Source organism: Bidens hawaiensis, unplaced genomic scaffold, assembly GCF_021521415.1.
Source record: "Bidens hawaiensis isolate Kalapana, Puna unplaced genomic scaffold, B.hawaiensis_p1.1 tig00041110_1, whole genome shotgun sequence".
NCBI lineage: Eukaryota > Viridiplantae > Streptophyta > Magnoliopsida > Asterales > Asteraceae > Bidens > Bidens hawaiensis.
Window position 1 is genome coordinate 6,216 of NW_027505692.1, and position 17,588 is coordinate 23,803.

The 17,588-nt window shown below is 38.1% G+C and overlaps 2 protein-coding genes and 1 pseudogene across 5 annotated transcripts; 2 read left to right on the forward strand and 1 right to left on the reverse strand.

Annotated features, from left to right (window-relative positions):
- The first annotated feature begins 5,285 nt into the window (after nucleotides 1–5,285).
- Nucleotides 5,286–8,039, forward strand: LOC143614790 (uncharacterized). Of its 3 annotated transcripts, none has more exons than XM_077088119.1 (7): nucleotides 5,286–5,474; nucleotides 5,766–5,831; nucleotides 7,224–7,286; nucleotides 7,394–7,441; nucleotides 7,527–7,589; nucleotides 7,716–7,782; nucleotides 7,872–8,039. In XM_077088119.1, the coding sequence occupies exons 2-7, from the start codon at nucleotides 5,775–5,777 to the stop codon at nucleotides 7,874–7,876; spliced, it is 303 nt and encodes a 100-aa protein (XP_076944234.1). In that variant the 5' UTR covers nucleotides 5,286–5,474; nucleotides 5,766–5,774; the 3' UTR covers nucleotides 7,877–8,039. The 3 variants fall into 3 exon arrangements, with proteins under 3 accessions (XP_076944234.1, XP_076944236.1, XP_076944235.1); XM_077088121.1 differs by having other exon boundaries at nucleotides 5,290–5,474; nucleotides 5,772–5,831; XM_077088120.1 differs by lacking the exon at nucleotides 5,286–5,474 and adding an exon at nucleotides 5,531–5,682.
- A 1,494-nt stretch (nucleotides 8,040–9,533) lies between these two features.
- Nucleotides 9,534–12,601, forward strand: LOC143614795 (putative pentatricopeptide repeat-containing protein At3g16890, mitochondrial; annotated as a pseudogene). Its single transcript, XR_013150352.1, has 2 exons — nucleotides 9,534–11,948; nucleotides 12,253–12,601. The product of XR_013150352.1 is annotated as a putative pentatricopeptide repeat-containing protein At3g16890, mitochondrial (transcript).
- A 982-nt stretch (nucleotides 12,602–13,583) lies between these two features.
- Nucleotides 13,584–17,217, reverse strand: LOC143614793 (uncharacterized). The gene is made up of 5 exons (XM_077088123.1): nucleotides 16,743–17,217; nucleotides 16,027–16,205; nucleotides 15,859–15,917; nucleotides 14,538–15,770; nucleotides 13,584–14,442 (listed from the first exon to the last, which is right to left on the reverse strand). The coding sequence occupies exons 2-5, from the start codon at nucleotides 16,142–16,144 to the stop codon at nucleotides 13,681–13,683; spliced, it is 2,172 nt and encodes a 723-aa protein (XP_076944238.1). The 5' UTR covers nucleotides 16,145–16,205; nucleotides 16,743–17,217; the 3' UTR covers nucleotides 13,584–13,680.
- Between the last annotated feature and the right edge of the window lie 371 nt (nucleotides 17,218–17,588).

A 17,588-nucleotide genomic window follows, 5' to 3' on the forward strand; every position in this document is an offset into this window, starting at 1 on the left:
TCTGACGCTATTGGTTCGTTTCATCATCCTCGTTAAAGCTTATGTCGCCAACATGACGGGGAATGAGAACAATGGGTCGCCTTGCTAGAGTCCCCAGTAACACAGAAATTTCCATGTTGGAGAGCCGTTCACCAGCACAGATGATCCCAATTTGCCCGTGAAGAGCTCACATATTTGTTTTTGGTTGCTCACATGGAGACTTCCCAGGAGGTCACTCATCCTGCTACTACTCTCGCCTGAGCACGCTTAATTGTGGAGCTCTCCTCTCGTCCACTAGTATTATGCCCAATACGCGTTTATGATTTAAGAGTCAGGGTATTTACTTATGAACCAATGATCACTACTGTCCACGACCGATGTGAGATTTGCCTAGGCCCTAGGGTGTTACTCGAACAATCTCTTTCTAAATAGCTCCACCACTGAATCCCACGAGCCCACCAAATTCATGTTTGCATCAACTTGTACCCCAAGGTATTTAAACGAGAATGGACCCATTTTACAACAAATCAAACTTGCTGTAGCCAACCTTTCTGGGACCTTTACACCAAATAAAAGCATCTAAAGATTCTACAAAGATTCATCGCGTTTTCCACAACTCATTTTCTAACAAAAATCGCATCGTCCTTGTATAAGAAGTGCATAACTACTGGCCCACCCATCCCACACTTCAAGCCCTTAAAATTCTGATGCTATTGGTTCGTTTCATCATCCTCGTTAAAGCTTATGTCGCCAACATGACGGGGAATGAGAACAATGGGTCGCCTTGCTAGAGTCCCCAGTAACACAGAAATTTCCATGTTGGAGAGCCGTTCACCAGCACAGATGATCCCAATTTGCCCGTGAAGAGCTCACATATTTGTTTTTGGTTGCTCACATGGAGACTTCCCAGGAGGTCACTCATCCTGCTACTACTCTCGCCTGAGCACGCTTAATTGTGGAGCTCTCCTCTCGTCCACTAGTATTATGCCCAATACGCGTTTATGATTTAAGAGTCAGGGTATTTACTTATGAACCAATGATCACTACTGTCCACGACCGATGTGAGATTTGCCTAGGCCCTAGGGTGTTACTCGAACAATCTCTTTCTAAATAGCTCCACCACTGAATCCCACGAGCCCACCAAATTCATGTTTGCATCAACTTGTACCCCAAGGTATTTAAACGAGAATGGACCCATTTTACAACAAATCAAACTTGCTGTAGCCAACCTTTCTGGGACCTTTACACCAAATAAAAGCATCTAAAGATTCTACAAAGATTCATCGCGTTTTCCACAACTCATTTTCTAACAAAAATCGCATCGTCCTTGTATAAGAAGTGCATAACTACTGGCCCACCCATCCCACACTTCAAGCCCTTAAAATTCTGACGCTATTGGTTCGTTTCATCATCCTCGTTAAAGCTTATGTCGCCAACATGACGGGGAATGAGAACAATGGGTCGCCTTGCTAGAGTCCCCAGTAACACAGAAATTTCCATGTTGGAGAGCCGTTCACCAGCACAGATGATGTGCATTGCCAATATTCATTCCCCCCCATTTACAAGGAAAATTCATTTGCATAAGTAACAAATCTTAATAGTTCAATGAATCATATGCCTTTATGATGTTGAAGAAACACTAAATGACCCCGGTAGATTAAGGATAATCTTAGGGTTAAATAGATGTTTCCCACGAGGGTTAGGTCCGGCAAAGATGGTTATTCTTCTCAACCTGCAAAACAGACACCGTGAGCTCGTCACTGAGAAGGGGGGGGGGGTTCCTCCTTGTGACCACCCTCCGGCGTGAGAATCAGACTAGATTGCTCTGAATATAAGTGTATATAGAGAGAAATAGCTAGAGAGAAGATGATGATACCGTTCCAAGGTGTTGGAGTATTTATAGCCGAAGGTAGGTTTCCAAGCAGGTACGGCCAGCTGTGTATAATATTCCTTTTCCACCAACCATGGGCTATGTTCGTGCCACGATGGGAGTTGTTGGGTAGGCAGCGGCTGATAGTGACATTTTGTACTGGAGCGTGCTCCTCCTCGTACTATTGTCGGTGAGCTGTCACCCTGTGATTGGTTCATGGGTCGCTTTTGTCAGATCGTCTATTTGTCCATACCTTGGTAGGTATAGTACAAAAGATCTTCTAGAAGCGTACGGACTGGCTCTTTTGGGCGAGAATATTCCCGCCCTGCTCATTCCTTCTTCAGGTGACATTACTGAAGTATTAAGAGTTAGTGCCTTATGCGTGTAGCCTTACTGTTAGTGCGGGTGGCCTTCCTTCTTGGCTTGTACCCACAACTGTGGGGACAGGCAGGGTACTGTACCAAGGGAGGCTTTCCTGCGGGAACAGCTGGCTTACTACGTGTAAGGTCTTCATCTCTCTGAGCATGGTGGGTCCTGCGGATCCAGTTGGTCTTTGCGCAGATGTACCTCTTCAAGGTGAGTCTTGCGGGTCCAACTGGGCTTTGCGGGGACCTACCTCTTTAGATGAAAAGCCTCCCTATATGGGAATCTAAGATTCCTATTAACGAAGTTCGTATACCGTGTTTTGGAGAAACACGGTGTTCATCTGACAGAGGTGCACCCAATGACAATTGCCAAAGTTCGCCATCTGAAGAGGTAGGTCCCCGCAAAGCCCAGTTGGACCCGCAAGACTCACCTTGAAGAGGTACGTCTGCGCAAAGACCAACTGGATCCGCAGGACCCACCATGCTCAGAGAGATGAAGACCTTACACGCAGTAAGCCAGCTGTTCCCGCATGAAAGCCTCCCTTGGTACAGTACCCTGCCTGTCCCCGCAGTTGTGGGTACAAGCCAAGAAGGAAGGCCACCCGCACTAACAGTAAGGCTACACGCATAAGGCACTAATTCTTAATACTTCAATAATGTCACCTGAAGAAGGAATGAGCAGGGCGGGAATATTCCCGCCCAAAAGAGCCAGTCCGTACGCTTCTACAATATCTTTTGTACTATACCTACCAAGGTATGGACAAATAGACGATCTGACAAAAGCGACCCATGAACCAATCACAGGGTGACAGCTCACCGACAATAGTACGAGGAGGAGCACGCTCCAGTACAAAATGTCACTATCAGCCGCTGCCTACCCACCAACTCCCATCGTGGCACGAACATAGCCCATGGTTGGTGGAAAAGGAATATTATATACAGCTGGCCGTACCTGCTTGGAAACCTACCTTCGGCTATAAATACTCCAACACCTTGGAACCGTATCATCATCTTCTCTCTAGCTATTTCTCTCTATATACACTTATATTCAGAGCAATCTAGTCTGATTCTCACGCCGGAGGGTGGTCACAAGGAGGAACCCCCCCCCCCTTCTCAGTGACGAGCTCACGGTGTCTGTTTTGCAGGTTGAGAAGAATAACCATCTTTGCCGGACCTAACCCTCGTGGGAAACATCTATTTAACCCTAAGATTATCCTTAATCTGCCGGGGTCATTTAGTGTGTCTTCAGATGTCAACTTTAAAGATTAACCACCATTTTTTCTGACTTTTCAACCGCACCATTACTTCATTTAGAGTTAAGGTCCGTCAAAGTATACATCTATTTTCTAAGAACGAGTGAACGACAATTGCTTGACGGATACCAACTTCCCGATCACTGTATTTAATCGACTTACCAGAACCTTCGAACTGACTTTGTCTATGCAACCAACGAGGCTAATCGGTTTTAAGTTTTCGAAATGACTTTATCAATGCAACCAACAAGGCGATAAAAGAAGTAAGGACCCCATTACTAAAGCACTCGGTTAACTAAAACTCATTAAACATACTTACACAATCATCTTACAACAATTCCAACATATTTTAATAAACTTAAAAGTGTATCTACCCGGCCCGGACGATTGGTCGATCACCATTACAATCCCCATATCGCATTTTTTTCTAAAAGTGAAAACGAGAATATTAACCCAACCGCCTCCGCATCATCCAACGAGTCGATCCCAACACAATCAATCCTAGGCCTCTCTAATACTGGCTCGATAAACCGATTGGCAAAATAATCATAGGCTCCCCTTTTACTACCACCAAATTTAATATCCACCCCACATGAACCATAAGCTCATTCAACTTATTAGAAGTCAAATTTGTGTCAAGAATACCAAGAAAACAAGTTGTATTAATATCGTTGTCCATGGCCCATCTAATCCTCGCATTTTGACGTATATCTTTCTATTTCTCTAAATCAACCGCCTTTATTATAGCCAAACATTTATCCCACCTCTCCATCTCTTGTTGGGATATCGGGCTTTGCTTGACAACCCTTTCCAAATCCAATATCAACAGCTTCGTTTCCTCATAGTCCCCATTTAACACCACGTCCCTCTTTCTCCCCACGAACCATCTCTTAATTTCGTTTTTAGCCACCGCAGTTTCACTGTTAACACCTGTTGGGAATTTCGGTTCAAGGCGTTACTTGGCGTGCAAGGTCAAGTAACAAGATTTATGGAGCGGATAATTATAAACAATTAAATGTGCTTAGATTTAATTGTTAGTATAATTATTATGTCCTACTATTTAGCAATCTTAGTTGTAGTCTAAACGTGATAGGTTAGATTATAAATACCCGTGCTTTGGGGTTAGAGATTGTAATTGGGTAATTGAGTTTTGTGAAGTTTCTCAATATAATATTCATGTTTGGGTGTTATCCAAATCAACGAGTTCGTGTTCAATACCTGGTACCAATTCCATTAACACCAAATCAGACTGGGCCACAACACTTTCCCAACAACATGCAGGTGCATTTCAGACTTGATGGTCTACTATGTCAATACAACCGCGTTTTGATGTTGTATCTTGTAAGATGGACACAATATATATGGAGAAATATGTTTTACGAGAACCGCCTTAGGCGTGGGCCTCATTACCTTCTTTCTACCCATTATTTGCATTCTTGTCACATAAACTATAAGTGTGTTGTAAGTTCTATTATTTGTAACTGTTTTCCACCTAATCACATACGTTGTCTCTGCCACCGTAGCCACCCTACTAGGTGTTATTAAAAAATATAACAAATAACCTATTTTTATACATTTATCTAAACCGACTCATTTCAATTCGAGTTCATTTCAATTTAAGTCCGTTTTAACCCGAACCAAATTAAAAATTTCAAAATTGTACCTGTTTGTTAACTCGAACTAACTTTACACAACACAAGCTACCGTTTGCCGGGCTTAATTATTGCCCGACCCATATTCTTAACATAGAAATTTACGTATTTTCATTAAATCAAGTAAGTAAATGAATATATATAGAAAGAACAAACATTATTATATTGCCTTGTTCATACATATCTTATCTAGCTTAAGATAGCTCACCTCTTCACTCAAACTCTCTTCCCTCCTAACCCAACCCCCTTTATTTCTCTCACATATCTTTATTTTATTATTATACCTTCCTTCTTTGTATCATTGTATCTCCATCTATCATACTTTCCTCTCTCTATCCATTTCTCCTTCTTGACGGTAATCTCTATCTCTCTCTATGTATCCATATATATATATACGTGTGTAGATAAAGATGTACAAGTATATTCTTTTTACAAGCATGACCTATATGCCTTTCTTTTGCCTACAACTATAAATAAACTATATCTTAACATTCTAGTCTGCATATTGTTCTTAATTTCTTATACATTATCAGTCTTCATATTATATCTTTTTGGGGGAAGAGGTGAGACATGAATTTATATAAACTACAAAGAAATTAAGTCATATTAGAATTAACATGTTTTATTTTGTGTGACTCGATCTCAGAAGAAGAAAATGGCAGGATATGAGAGGAATGAGGAACATATCTCCAGAAATGGTCATAAACATGAGGTATTGAATATTATAAATTTTCTTAATTTTGTTTCGTTGTGATCAAGTTGTCAACTTTAAATTTTTGAATTTAATTTCCTCTATTAAAAATTAATTAATAAGTTTGACGTGCATCATGCTTTTATATTTGGTGAAACAAATAAGGCAAAAAGAGAAAAAATTATTCATTTTTAATAAAATATGGTTAAGAAAGCGAAAACATACAAAACCATTTAATTGTAAATTGTCATTTCTAAAATTCTACATGACTTAATAAATAATTGGTGGTTTGAATAACACATGATACATATTGCAGAAGTTATGTAGTTTGAATTAAAATATATATTGCTGCATTTGACACAGTATATTTGTCAAATATAATGGTTAATTAATATATATGCAAGTTGAATAATATATGAGAGTTTTCAATAGTCTATGATATTTTTTTTGAAACTTTAGATAAAATCTTATCGTTCCACCGTTTATCAGTCTTATCGTTTCACCGTTCATCTGCCTTACCCATATGACGTTTAAGAGGTTGCTTGGTAAAACCAAATGATTCGATATAGAGTGACGTTTTATGGACCAAAATAATATAAAACGTAGGTATATCGTAGGATATGTAGATATATCTTGTTTTCAGAGTACAAGTTATTTCTACAATTAGAATCGTGTCTATCATTAACATTTATCTACCATTCATTCTTATTACAGGAAAATGATTCATTACTTTTATTTTCTTCAAATCCACAATGAAAAACAATCTATTTTTAGAAAAACAAAATATCAACTAGATTTCTATTTTGTTTGAACCAAAATATCATGTAATATGCATACCAAACCTAATGTTTTGTAGGAAGGAAATTGCATTACTATTTTCTAGTGGTCCAAGAACTAAATTAATCACGTGGGAAGTGTCCTACCATAGTGTAGGTGGTCCATACTATGGTGTTTCTTTTTCATTTTGGCAAATTAGGTTTTAAGGGTACTATAGTAAATTCATATGTACGAGCTACAACATATGTTGGTGGGATGTCAAGTGAATCATGTGGATTGGCCTATGAAAGAAAGTGACCTGTTCATAAAAACCACGCATTAGATTATTTCCTATCAATAACTTATTAAAATGACTTATTTTGGTACAAATTTATTTTGATTTGTTAATTAAAAAGAGAAAAAATAAAAAATTTAAATACTTGATAACTCAAGAGGAGGGGGTGAGGGAGGGGTGTTTAGATAAAGAAAAGTGCACACAAATAGTATGTTCCTAAAGAGTCATACGTAAAATAGGCACATCAAATATAAAGAAATCTATTACAACATCAGTGATAAAAGTTTTGGTTTCGTTCCTGAATAAAATTAAAGCATTAGTTTTAGCTGTTTTTTTCTTTTTAATCTCCGTATTAATTCTAGGGAATGGAAATGGGAGATAAATATGGAGGATTAGCACCAAAGAAAAAGCCTCTAATCTCAAAGGCAAGTTAATATACCGTTTTAACACCCATATTATTTCAACTAAATTACTTATTTGCCCTTCTTATTAATAACACTTAAATCAAATTTTGATGTTATGTTTTGTTTAGGATCACGAACGTGCTTTCTTTGATTCAGCAGATTGGGCCTTATGCAAGGTAGATTTGGGCCAATGTGGCCCATAAATGCATGACAATGGGCCTTAGTTCAAACTAATAATCTTTTCTCTCATTTGATCAACAGCAAGGTGCAGGAATAAATGAGAAATCGACAACTGACATTGAGACCTTGAGGCCCAAACTAGAGGTATCTTAAAAGTTTTAGTTAGATATACCGGTTACATAAACGTGTTATGTATCATAGTTAAAGCAAGACGAAGGAACACGCTATAAACCATTTGTTTAGCTAAAAACATTGTTGGTTTGAATACAGAGAACACCTCGTCAACACTTGCCCCCGAGACGACCTGCTTGTATATCAGGAGGAAACAACCATGTGAGTTTCTAAGCAAAAAATTATATATCTTAATTATATGTAAATATATTTAATTTAATTTGAATTCTTGTTTCCTGAATTTGTTAATATCAGATTAAGAAGTGTTGAAAGTAAATAAAAGTATGTTGGGAGTTGCTAGCGACCCATAAGTTAAGGATACGACTTTTCTTTCGGTGTTGGACTAATGTGTAATGTACAAGTTTTAATGCATGATATACATGCCAATATTGCAATATGAATTATGAAGTTTGGTTTTTCTTTTCTTGTTTTTTTTTTGTTTTTAATAAATAATAATAAGAGTTCAAATTGAAGGATGAATTGGTAGTATTCTCTTGGTTCTATAATATCCAGGGATTGCTTGGTTTGGATAATATTTAGAATATTGTAAAAAGAAACTAAAGCTTAAAAGACTTTGAATAGAAAAATGGAACTTCTGCTTGCAAAAAATTCAGTATAAATAATCTGTTTATACGTATATTGGTATTTCAAATGAAATCTACTTTAAATTTGAGAACACGAAAAAAAAACCGAGATTTGCTGAGGGCATATGTAGTGCTCTGTGCCCTAGGCATAAAGGGTGCCTATTCAGCCACAAACGTGGCATCACTTTTGGGGCTTGGAGGGAGTTTGGCCAGTGTTACACCGTGCCAGAGAGGGGTGTGAAGGACGGAGGCGTGTTGCATTCCACAATTGAAAGGGCAGTTTGTTGGCCAAGCTATAATGTGCGAAGATGGATCCAACCTGGCTTGATTAATGCCCTAAAGTGTTACCCCTAATGACCCTTAGGCTATGTGTTATATAACTAGCAAAACTATTTAAAACACCACATTAACACCACATCATTGTCATGTACACAACGGACTCTAACTAACCTACCCACTAATAATCGCATTGTGATTTAACTAGATAATGAGCATTTAAAAAAAACTCAAAAGAATGTGACTAGTTGAAATGGGGTGGATCCCATTATTTTGAGCCGTAATGGGCCTCTTGGAGCCCTTTGGTTGCCTGTCATGGTTTGGTGCCGATAAATATGGTGATGTGGCCAAAATGGCGTTTAGACGTTAACCCATAATAACAAGCCTTATTAAAAACGTAAATGATAAAAATATTTAGATGCTTTAGAATACAAAAATGGAATCCATTTTGCTTGTGAATCCGTTTACCCAAACATTGACATTTTTTCAAATGTAAACTAGTATACATTTGGAATCATTGGACCAAGAAAGAATCAAGGGATAAAGCCTTTATACACAATGAACCTTAGGAACATGTGTTATGTATAGTGAGCGACAAGGTAGAGTGAATCATGCAGGCTCTCAGTCACAAAAATACCGCACCATCCGTCGTCAGCCACGTAGGCTCACCCTCCATTAGACCATCTCAACAAGTCTAAAAAACTCCAAAAACCTAAACGACCGATTCAATCCAAATGATCTCAACCTGAACTCGAAAATTTCCTGAGTCCACCACCACCACAATAAACTACCATTTAAGGATGAGCGTTTTCGGTACCGATATGGTACCTTCGGTATTGAATCGATACCAAGTTTGAGTTTTCGGTGTCAATACGGTACCATTATTTCCCGAATTTTGCACGAAATACCGGTATCGAACCAAACATTTCAATACCGATACTGGTATTTCAAGTTTTCAGAAACAATATTTTTAAAATTGGTACCAATTGATACCGATACAATCCCAAACTCATCCCTGAGCCCATTCAATATAATGAATTCAAATTAATCAAATTAACACTCCACAAGTCCAGTTGATTACACTTTCAACTTTCAAACCATGAGTATCAAGTAACCTCTTCCTCAATTTGTTTCTTTCAAAGTATGAGACGTCTTTCTGCTCTTGCTTCCAGGGCTGAACAAATCCCAAATCAAATTCCAATTACACCAAAACCCCAAATTCAATCTCAATCAACAATTATTCAACCCAATCCCACTTCTTCTAATTTCACCAAACCAGGTAAATTTTCTTCACTCAATCCTCAATCAAAACCCCCAATTAACAAACCCATAGACCACCACTACATTACCCAAATCCTTTCAAGAAAAGACTGGTACTTACTCCTAACCCACGAGCTCAAACCACCAAATTTACCTTAAACCCTAGACTTATAGTCAGCGTATTGCAAAATCACGAAAACCCATTTCAAGTTTTACTATTTTATTTGTGGGTTTCGAATATCAACCCGTTATTCGCAAAGAGTCAATCGATTCGAGGGGTTTTAGCGAATACCCTTTATCGAAAAGGCCCGGTTTTGTTGACTAAGGAGTTTGTTAATCTTGTTAATGCTTCTGGGTGTTGTGTTACTGAGGATTCACTTTGTGTTTTGATTAGTAGTTGGGGGAGATTAGGTTTAGCTAAATATTGTGCTCAACTTTTCGATCAGATTTCGTTGTTAGGGATTAATCCTAGTACTAGATTGTATAATGCAGTTATTGATGCATTGGTTAAATCGAATGCGGTTGATTTGGCGTATTTGAAGTTTCAACAAATGAAGGCGGATAGATGTAAACCGGATCGGTTTACGTATAATTTCTTGATTCATGGGGTGTGTAAAGGTGGAGTTGTGGATGAAGGTTTAAGATTAGTGAAACAAATGCAAGAGTTGGGATATAAGCCGAACGTGTTCACGTATACGATACTTGTTGTTGGATATTGTAATGCGAAAAGAATTAAGGACGCGCTTAATGTTTTTGAGAGAATGAAAGAGAGTAATGTGAAGCCGAATGATGCGACGTTTAGGTCATTGGTTAATGGTGTCTTTCATAATGTTAATCCGCTCGAGGCTTTTAGATTATTATCAGATTTTGTGGAAAAAGATCGCGTCTTGCGTGTAGCAATGTGTGAGTCGGTCTTGCTTTGTCTTTCAAGCAATAATATGTGTAAAGAAATTGTTATTTTCCTGAAGAAAATCATGAATCGAGGCTATATTCCCGATACAATGACGTTAAACGTCGCTATCACATGTTTACTTAAGGGATTTAATATCACAGAAGCGTGTGATATTGTTGATGGTTTGATTGAGAGTCGTGTATATCTTGGATTCAGTACTTATGTTCTTTTGGTGGAGTCTTTATACAAGAAGGGGAAATTAGAGGAGGGCAATCGATATGTAAATCATATTATTGAAAACGGACTTTTAACGAACGTGGTCTCGTATAACATGATAATCGATACTTTTTGCAAGACGGGTATGATTGATAAGGCTATGAAAACATTTCTAGATATGATTCAAAGTCACATTTCTCCAAATCTTGTTACTTTCAACACGTTATTATCGTATCACTGCAAGACTGGCGATATGCGCCAATCCCGAGAGCTTGTTAAGATGCTTTTAAACCATGCTTTAAAGCCCGACACATATACTTTCGGTTCTATAATCTATGGTCTTTGTAGGACCCACCAAATTGACGACGCGTTTGATTGTCTGCACGAGATGATCGGTTGGGGTGTTCGTCCAAACAGTATAACTTACAATATTTTGATCCGTGCATTATGCATCGCTGATGATGTTTCAAAAGAAAAGGCGTTGATCAAGTCAATGAAAGTCAACGGGGTGAAACCGGATGTGTTTACATTCAATGCTTTGATTGAGAACTTTTGTAGGGTAAAGGAAGTCGAGAAGGCACAAAGGGTACTTGTGACAATGTTGACTTTAGGTTTGACTCCTGATAATTTCACTTATAGTGCTTTTATTAAGATGTTGTGTGATTTGGGGAGATTTACAGAAGCTAAAGATTTGTTTCAGTCAATGGAGGTTAATGGATGTAGCCCGGATTGGTTTACTTGTAATTTGTTTATTGATGCATTAGTTCGGTCCGGTAGGTTCATTGAGGCTCGGGATATCTTTCTCAAGTATAAAGAAAGGGGGATTGTGTTAAAACCGATCTCAATATTATAATGACATTCACGAAAAATTCAATATTGTTGTTTTCCTTGTTATCTTTCTGCTTCAAATTAGGTACCCTTTGATGGACCAGTTTTGAAATTTTGATCAAGATTTTTTTTGATGAAATTGGTTGTTTGGGTGGAGCGGGAGATGATGGTGGTGATGTGGCGGTGACTGGCGGCAGTTGTAGTGGACTAGTGGTGATGAATTTCATGAGGTTGTCGTGATTTGTGAAGGCGCTTCAACGTTTCAGTGAGAAACATGTAAGTGCTGTTTTGACAGTCAGTACATGACTTATTATTAATTTGCATAATCTATATGCTAAATTGTTACATTATTAGCAGGAAAGATGCATATTTGTCCTAACAATTATGTTCCAAAGTTGTATATAATTTTTAAATTTTCATGATTACTTAAAATATTAGATTTTGAACTCCAATAGACTGCGGAAATTACTATTGAATTAGGAAGTCAAACCATATTATGTTTGATACTGCTTTGACCCAAAGAAAAGTTCGTTTATTTTCCTGGAGATAATAAATTAATCATATTTTTGGTTCATTGCAGATATACAACAGCTGTGAATAAAGTCTTATAGGTTGACCGAGAGTGGTCAACTCCACGCGCCTCCTGAATACACTGACGAATAATGTAACAGCTGTGAATCAAGTCTTATAGGTTGACCGTGAGTGGTCAACTCCACGCGCTTCCTGAATACACTGATGAATAATGTAACAGCAGTGAATCAAGTCTTATAGGTTGACCAAGAGTGGTCAACTTCACACGCCTCCTGAATACACTGATGAATAATGTAACAGGCCGTGCTGAGACACCTTGTGCCACTGCAGTCATTGCTCTTCTTTGCTGTAAACTGTTGTGGTACTAATCCGTAGGGCCTCAGGAATACTATAGGGACTTAAGTGAATGTTCTAAAACACCATAACTACTTTTGTTAGTTGTTACTTGATAATTGTTTATAATAGGAGCTACTGAAACTCGGATTTGTAACGAGCGGCACAAATGATTTCAGAGTACCTTCTACCCTTCTGTTCTTTGTCTTATATAATGCAACCGTACAACATATTTCTAATTCTAGCATGATTCATTGCTCGTGCAAGAAGTCTAAACATGGACATCAAAAGCTCGTTTCATGTCCTTTCTTGCTGCTGCTTGTGTTATTTTGAACCCTTTTCGTTTAGTTTCGGGTACATATTTTCACAATAATTGCCCAACTACAGCCTCTCTCTTTAGTAAGTTAATACTCATGCTTGTATTGTACGTCGTTTACCTTAATGAACGCTTTGGTGCGGATCCATGTTGGAACAGACGACACCAAAGAATGCATGCCAAAACCATAAATCCTCTATACAACTGAACAATATCATCACAATTCACAAAGGTTTGGTAGACTTTCACATGAACTTCTTTCGGACATAAACAAGCACCCATCATTCGCTTAAAAAATTGTCCCGTATGCTAGTTGACCTAACGCAAATGTGCACTTTAGTAAATTCGTAAGACTCGTTCACTCTAGCATTTAAAGAATCGAAAATATGGAAAGGGTCTGTTCATATCCGAAACTTTATCCTAAACACCTCATCACCAAATATTAGATTCTCGAATAAGTAAGCATGCACAAGGTGACAAGAGAAGGCTTGCTTGAACTTGTAGTATCTTGAAAATCAAGTAACATAGTTTGAGCAAATGTTGAGAAAAAGTAAAAAATACGCGTATTTGTAGTCCTAGACGAAGACGCGTCATCTGAACTTGCTTCTCTTGTTTAGACTTCTTGCAATAACTTCGCAATGGGTGAAATTTACTGGGTACGGTTGTATATTAATTAAAACATATACATAAAAAAGTTAGAATAACAGCCGTTGGGAAATATGAAACAAAAAAATAACCATTTAGATTCATCCATTATAGAAAAAAAATATCATTCAAAAAATATTCTACAAGTTCAGTTCATTACACCTTCAAACTATGATAAAACAGCTAGAGAACCAAGATGTCATCAACTACTTCATTAATCAAAGAATCAATCAACAGGGCCTCGATCTCGAACCCGATTTCAAACCCTTCAACATCAAAATCAAGCCACTTTTTATAACCCGAACCGCTCATATCCTTATCAACAAGCTCATCAACCATACTATCCTTCATATCTTCCCACCCCACAATCTCTTCATACACTTCCCGAGCCAACTTGTCCGGTCTTTTAACCGTGGCTAGCGCGTTAGCCCACACCCTGCACCTCGTCTCCACACACTCACTCACACAATTGAACACGAGCTCACGCCTTAACTTAACTACTTCCTCATTGACCCTACCCAACTCTAACTGATCAAACACACGCGGATTCACAATCTTCCGAGACTTACCAATCGTGAAATCAACAAACATAGTTTCAATATCCGCAAGCACGTCCTTCACGTAATCGGATTCCCATTTGGTAACTGTTGTAATGGAACAAGCCGAGTCTAATAACTCGGTATCGACATCCATCGGGGTCGGGTTTGTTAACAATTTTGCAGCGGTTAGCTCACGAGCTTGAACCGAGGCCGAATCCTGTTTGCAACTAGCGGCAGTGTCGGAAGAATTACAGCTTTCGGTGATGAAAGACGGTGACGGTTCGAGCCCCGAGTCCGGGCTCGGTTCTCTACCGAAAAGATATTTCCGATACGCGTAGTCGTGTTCTCGAGGCTCGTTAACGGACAACCCGTAACTTGAATCATCTGTGTTCATTAGATCCGGGTCCTGAAACAACAGAAAAGATCAAATTAATCATAATAAACTACACGAACCGAACCTACATAACATGACATAACAAGACTAAGGTCGTGTTAACATACCGGATTAATTGCAGAAAACCCATAACTAGAATCTTGAGAAACCGAGGCGGGACTACCCGTTAATTCCCGCAGTTTTTGCTCCAAAAGGGTACTTAATGCATCGCCTGTAATAGCATTACTAGTCAACGATGATGAGTTTGAATCATTATTGGTCAAACCGGGTGCGTTTTTACTTTGACCATTAAAAACCGCGTTGTTAGAGATCCCCGGGCATGCAATCGGAGCTGTGAAAGTAAACGAAACAACATCACTTCTGTTACTTCTAAAACCTCGTTCCCGAACACCATTATTATTGTTGCTGTTGTTATTACGATCACTGTCTTCTATAGCTCGTTTTTTTCGGGCAGTGGAGTAAGGTTCCTTTTTATGGCTCGATTTCTGTAAAGCGGGCTTTCTTGCCTGTGGACCAACGTTTGAAGGTTTCGGGGTTGACTTTCCCCGGTCAACTAAGCTATTCTGTTTCTGATTGTTCTGCTTTAAAACATTCGAAGAAACGGCATTCTTTTGTGGGTTTCTTTCGGTATTTGACTGAGTTCTAACGGGCTGGGCTCGGTGGGTCAACCCATCACGCTTTTGCACGTTAGCCTTAGCTTGAAATGCTAACGATACTGACTTTTTCGGTTCCAGGTTTTGGCTTTTGAGATTCTTGACATTTGACTCCGATGGCTTCCGAGCAGGCTCGGGAATATTGGGTTTTCGGGTTGAATTCTCTACTTTATCTCTAGAAACTTTGACCCTGAACGGGACCGTGGATGATGATGACGGTGATGGTGATGTTGACCTGACAATCGGTATCTTTGACGCAGCTTCCATTATCCTAGCGGGATTATTCGACGAAACGAATCCCGAGGTTTTAATAGGAGATAACAGCTTGTTGCGTGTGATCGGGATCGGTTTAGCTGATTTTGGCGGTAAAGTTTCTGTTTGAAACTTCTCGATCGCTCTACTGGTCAACATCTTCTGAGGCCTGACTTCTGTAGCTCGAAAAACGGTCTCCATTTGACTATCAATCATTTCTAGTTCCGGGTCTTCCCTAATATTATTTGTAGATGAACCTTTAAGAGACTGTGAGTCAAAAGACGGGTTCGAATACGTGTCGGAGAAATTAGCGATCGGTAATGAATCTAATCCCATAAGGCGTGCAACGACCCCGGGAGCTTTCGTTCCATAACCATCTTCATCTGTTACTGAAGTTGCACAACTGTAATCGCGTATCATGTCATCTTCTTCCATCTGTATACAAGAGTTGACTTTGACTTCTAAGGTCAAACATTTCATTACTAAAGTCAAAACTGAGATACGAAAGATAAAAAGTATGTACCATATTGAAACGGGTCATGGGCATATTGCCATCAGTTCTCTTTGTTTGCTTCGGTTGTTCTGCACGGAATTACAAAATATGTATTTATTAAAAGCTAAAAAAATGAAGTGGAAAATGTGTTTCAGGTCAAACTTGCGTGGTTTGACCATTAACTGGCCCGTTATATACCTGGTGATTCAGACTTGCTTGAGAATAACTTCTTTCGAGACTTCGCATTCCAATCGAATAGATGGAGAAAACCGCCAACATAACCGCCACCCTTTGACCCGTGTTTTTGACCGCCCATAGTTTAATGTAGGATTTAAAGTTGACTATATATAAAGCTTCGAACCAGAATCAAAGTCCATCTGTGAATTTCAATAATGTGTTTACTTTCATCAAATAAATGTTGGACAATTTTTCATAAATTAAAAAAATTAATAAAATTTATGTAATTTAAGGTCGAACATCCTACGAACTATCGAATTAAACTAACCAACAAGAATAAAAATGCAAAAATTTACAACATTTTGATTCAAATTTGAAGTCATACACATTCAAAGACTTCACCTTTGACTTTATACTTAACATATACAGTCAAACTAACAGCAAATATAACTAGCAATCACATGAATGAACAATGATGAATCACATTTGACTTCATAATTTTCAACTTATAATCAAGATCAAACATAAAATTGAAACCCTAGAAAAAACTTCAATAAATCAATTCAGCTTATAATAATCAAAACCCACAACAAAAGATTCACAAAACCATCAAACAAGCACAAACCCAGATCCAATTCGTATAAACATAACTAAAATCGCATAAAAAATCAAAGCTTTATCACATAAACAGTCGTCAACTTACACAAATTGACAAAACCCTTAGCTGATAACTTTACCAAAAGACGAAATCGGCAAATGGGTTTTGTTAATTAAGCTCTGGAAGACCTCGAAGCTTCGAATTCTGTAAAAAGATTAGAACTTGCAGAGGTTTTTGAAAGAAATTGTAACGTTATTCAAGAAAGAGAAAAAGAAGGCTCAAATGGGTTTTAAAGCTAGAAGCTTTAAATGGGTGTGGATATCAAAATCAAATAGCTTAAAATCGGCAAATTAATTATTCATTTAATTTATTTTTTTGTTATTTTAATGAAATTGGTTTAAGAATTGAATTTAAGAAAATGCCAAAAATGAATATAACGTCTCTTTTAAGAGAGAGAGAGGGAGAGTTATTTCAAATTACAAGTGCAAGATGGGGTTCCAGTGTGTTGCGGTGTACGGGATCTTAATGTTGCCTCACTATATTTACATCCTATGGCTGTGAAGATATCTTGAATGGTTTTGATTTTTAAATGGGTCAACCCATCTTGGATCATGTTATCATGGGTCAGACATTTTGGGCCTAAAATTTTTTATGATTTTTTTCTGATTAGGTTGCAATGTTGCATGATGCATGTCATATAACTTTCAAGATGGAAGGTTAATTAAAAAACTTAAGTTGAAAAATATATATTATAAGTCAGAAATTAACCCATTGTACGAGCCCCTTTAACCCATTTGCAACTTGATTACAATAAGTCGACTCATATACAACTCATCAAACCGGTTAGTTTAGATGAACATGCTAAATGGATCAAGTGGTCGAAATTTGTAAGTGTGTCCGATTAGGGTTGATGCATTTGACATTAATAAATATATGGTCTTGTTTAGGTTCATCACTTTAACCCATCAACCCGAGTACCCGACGC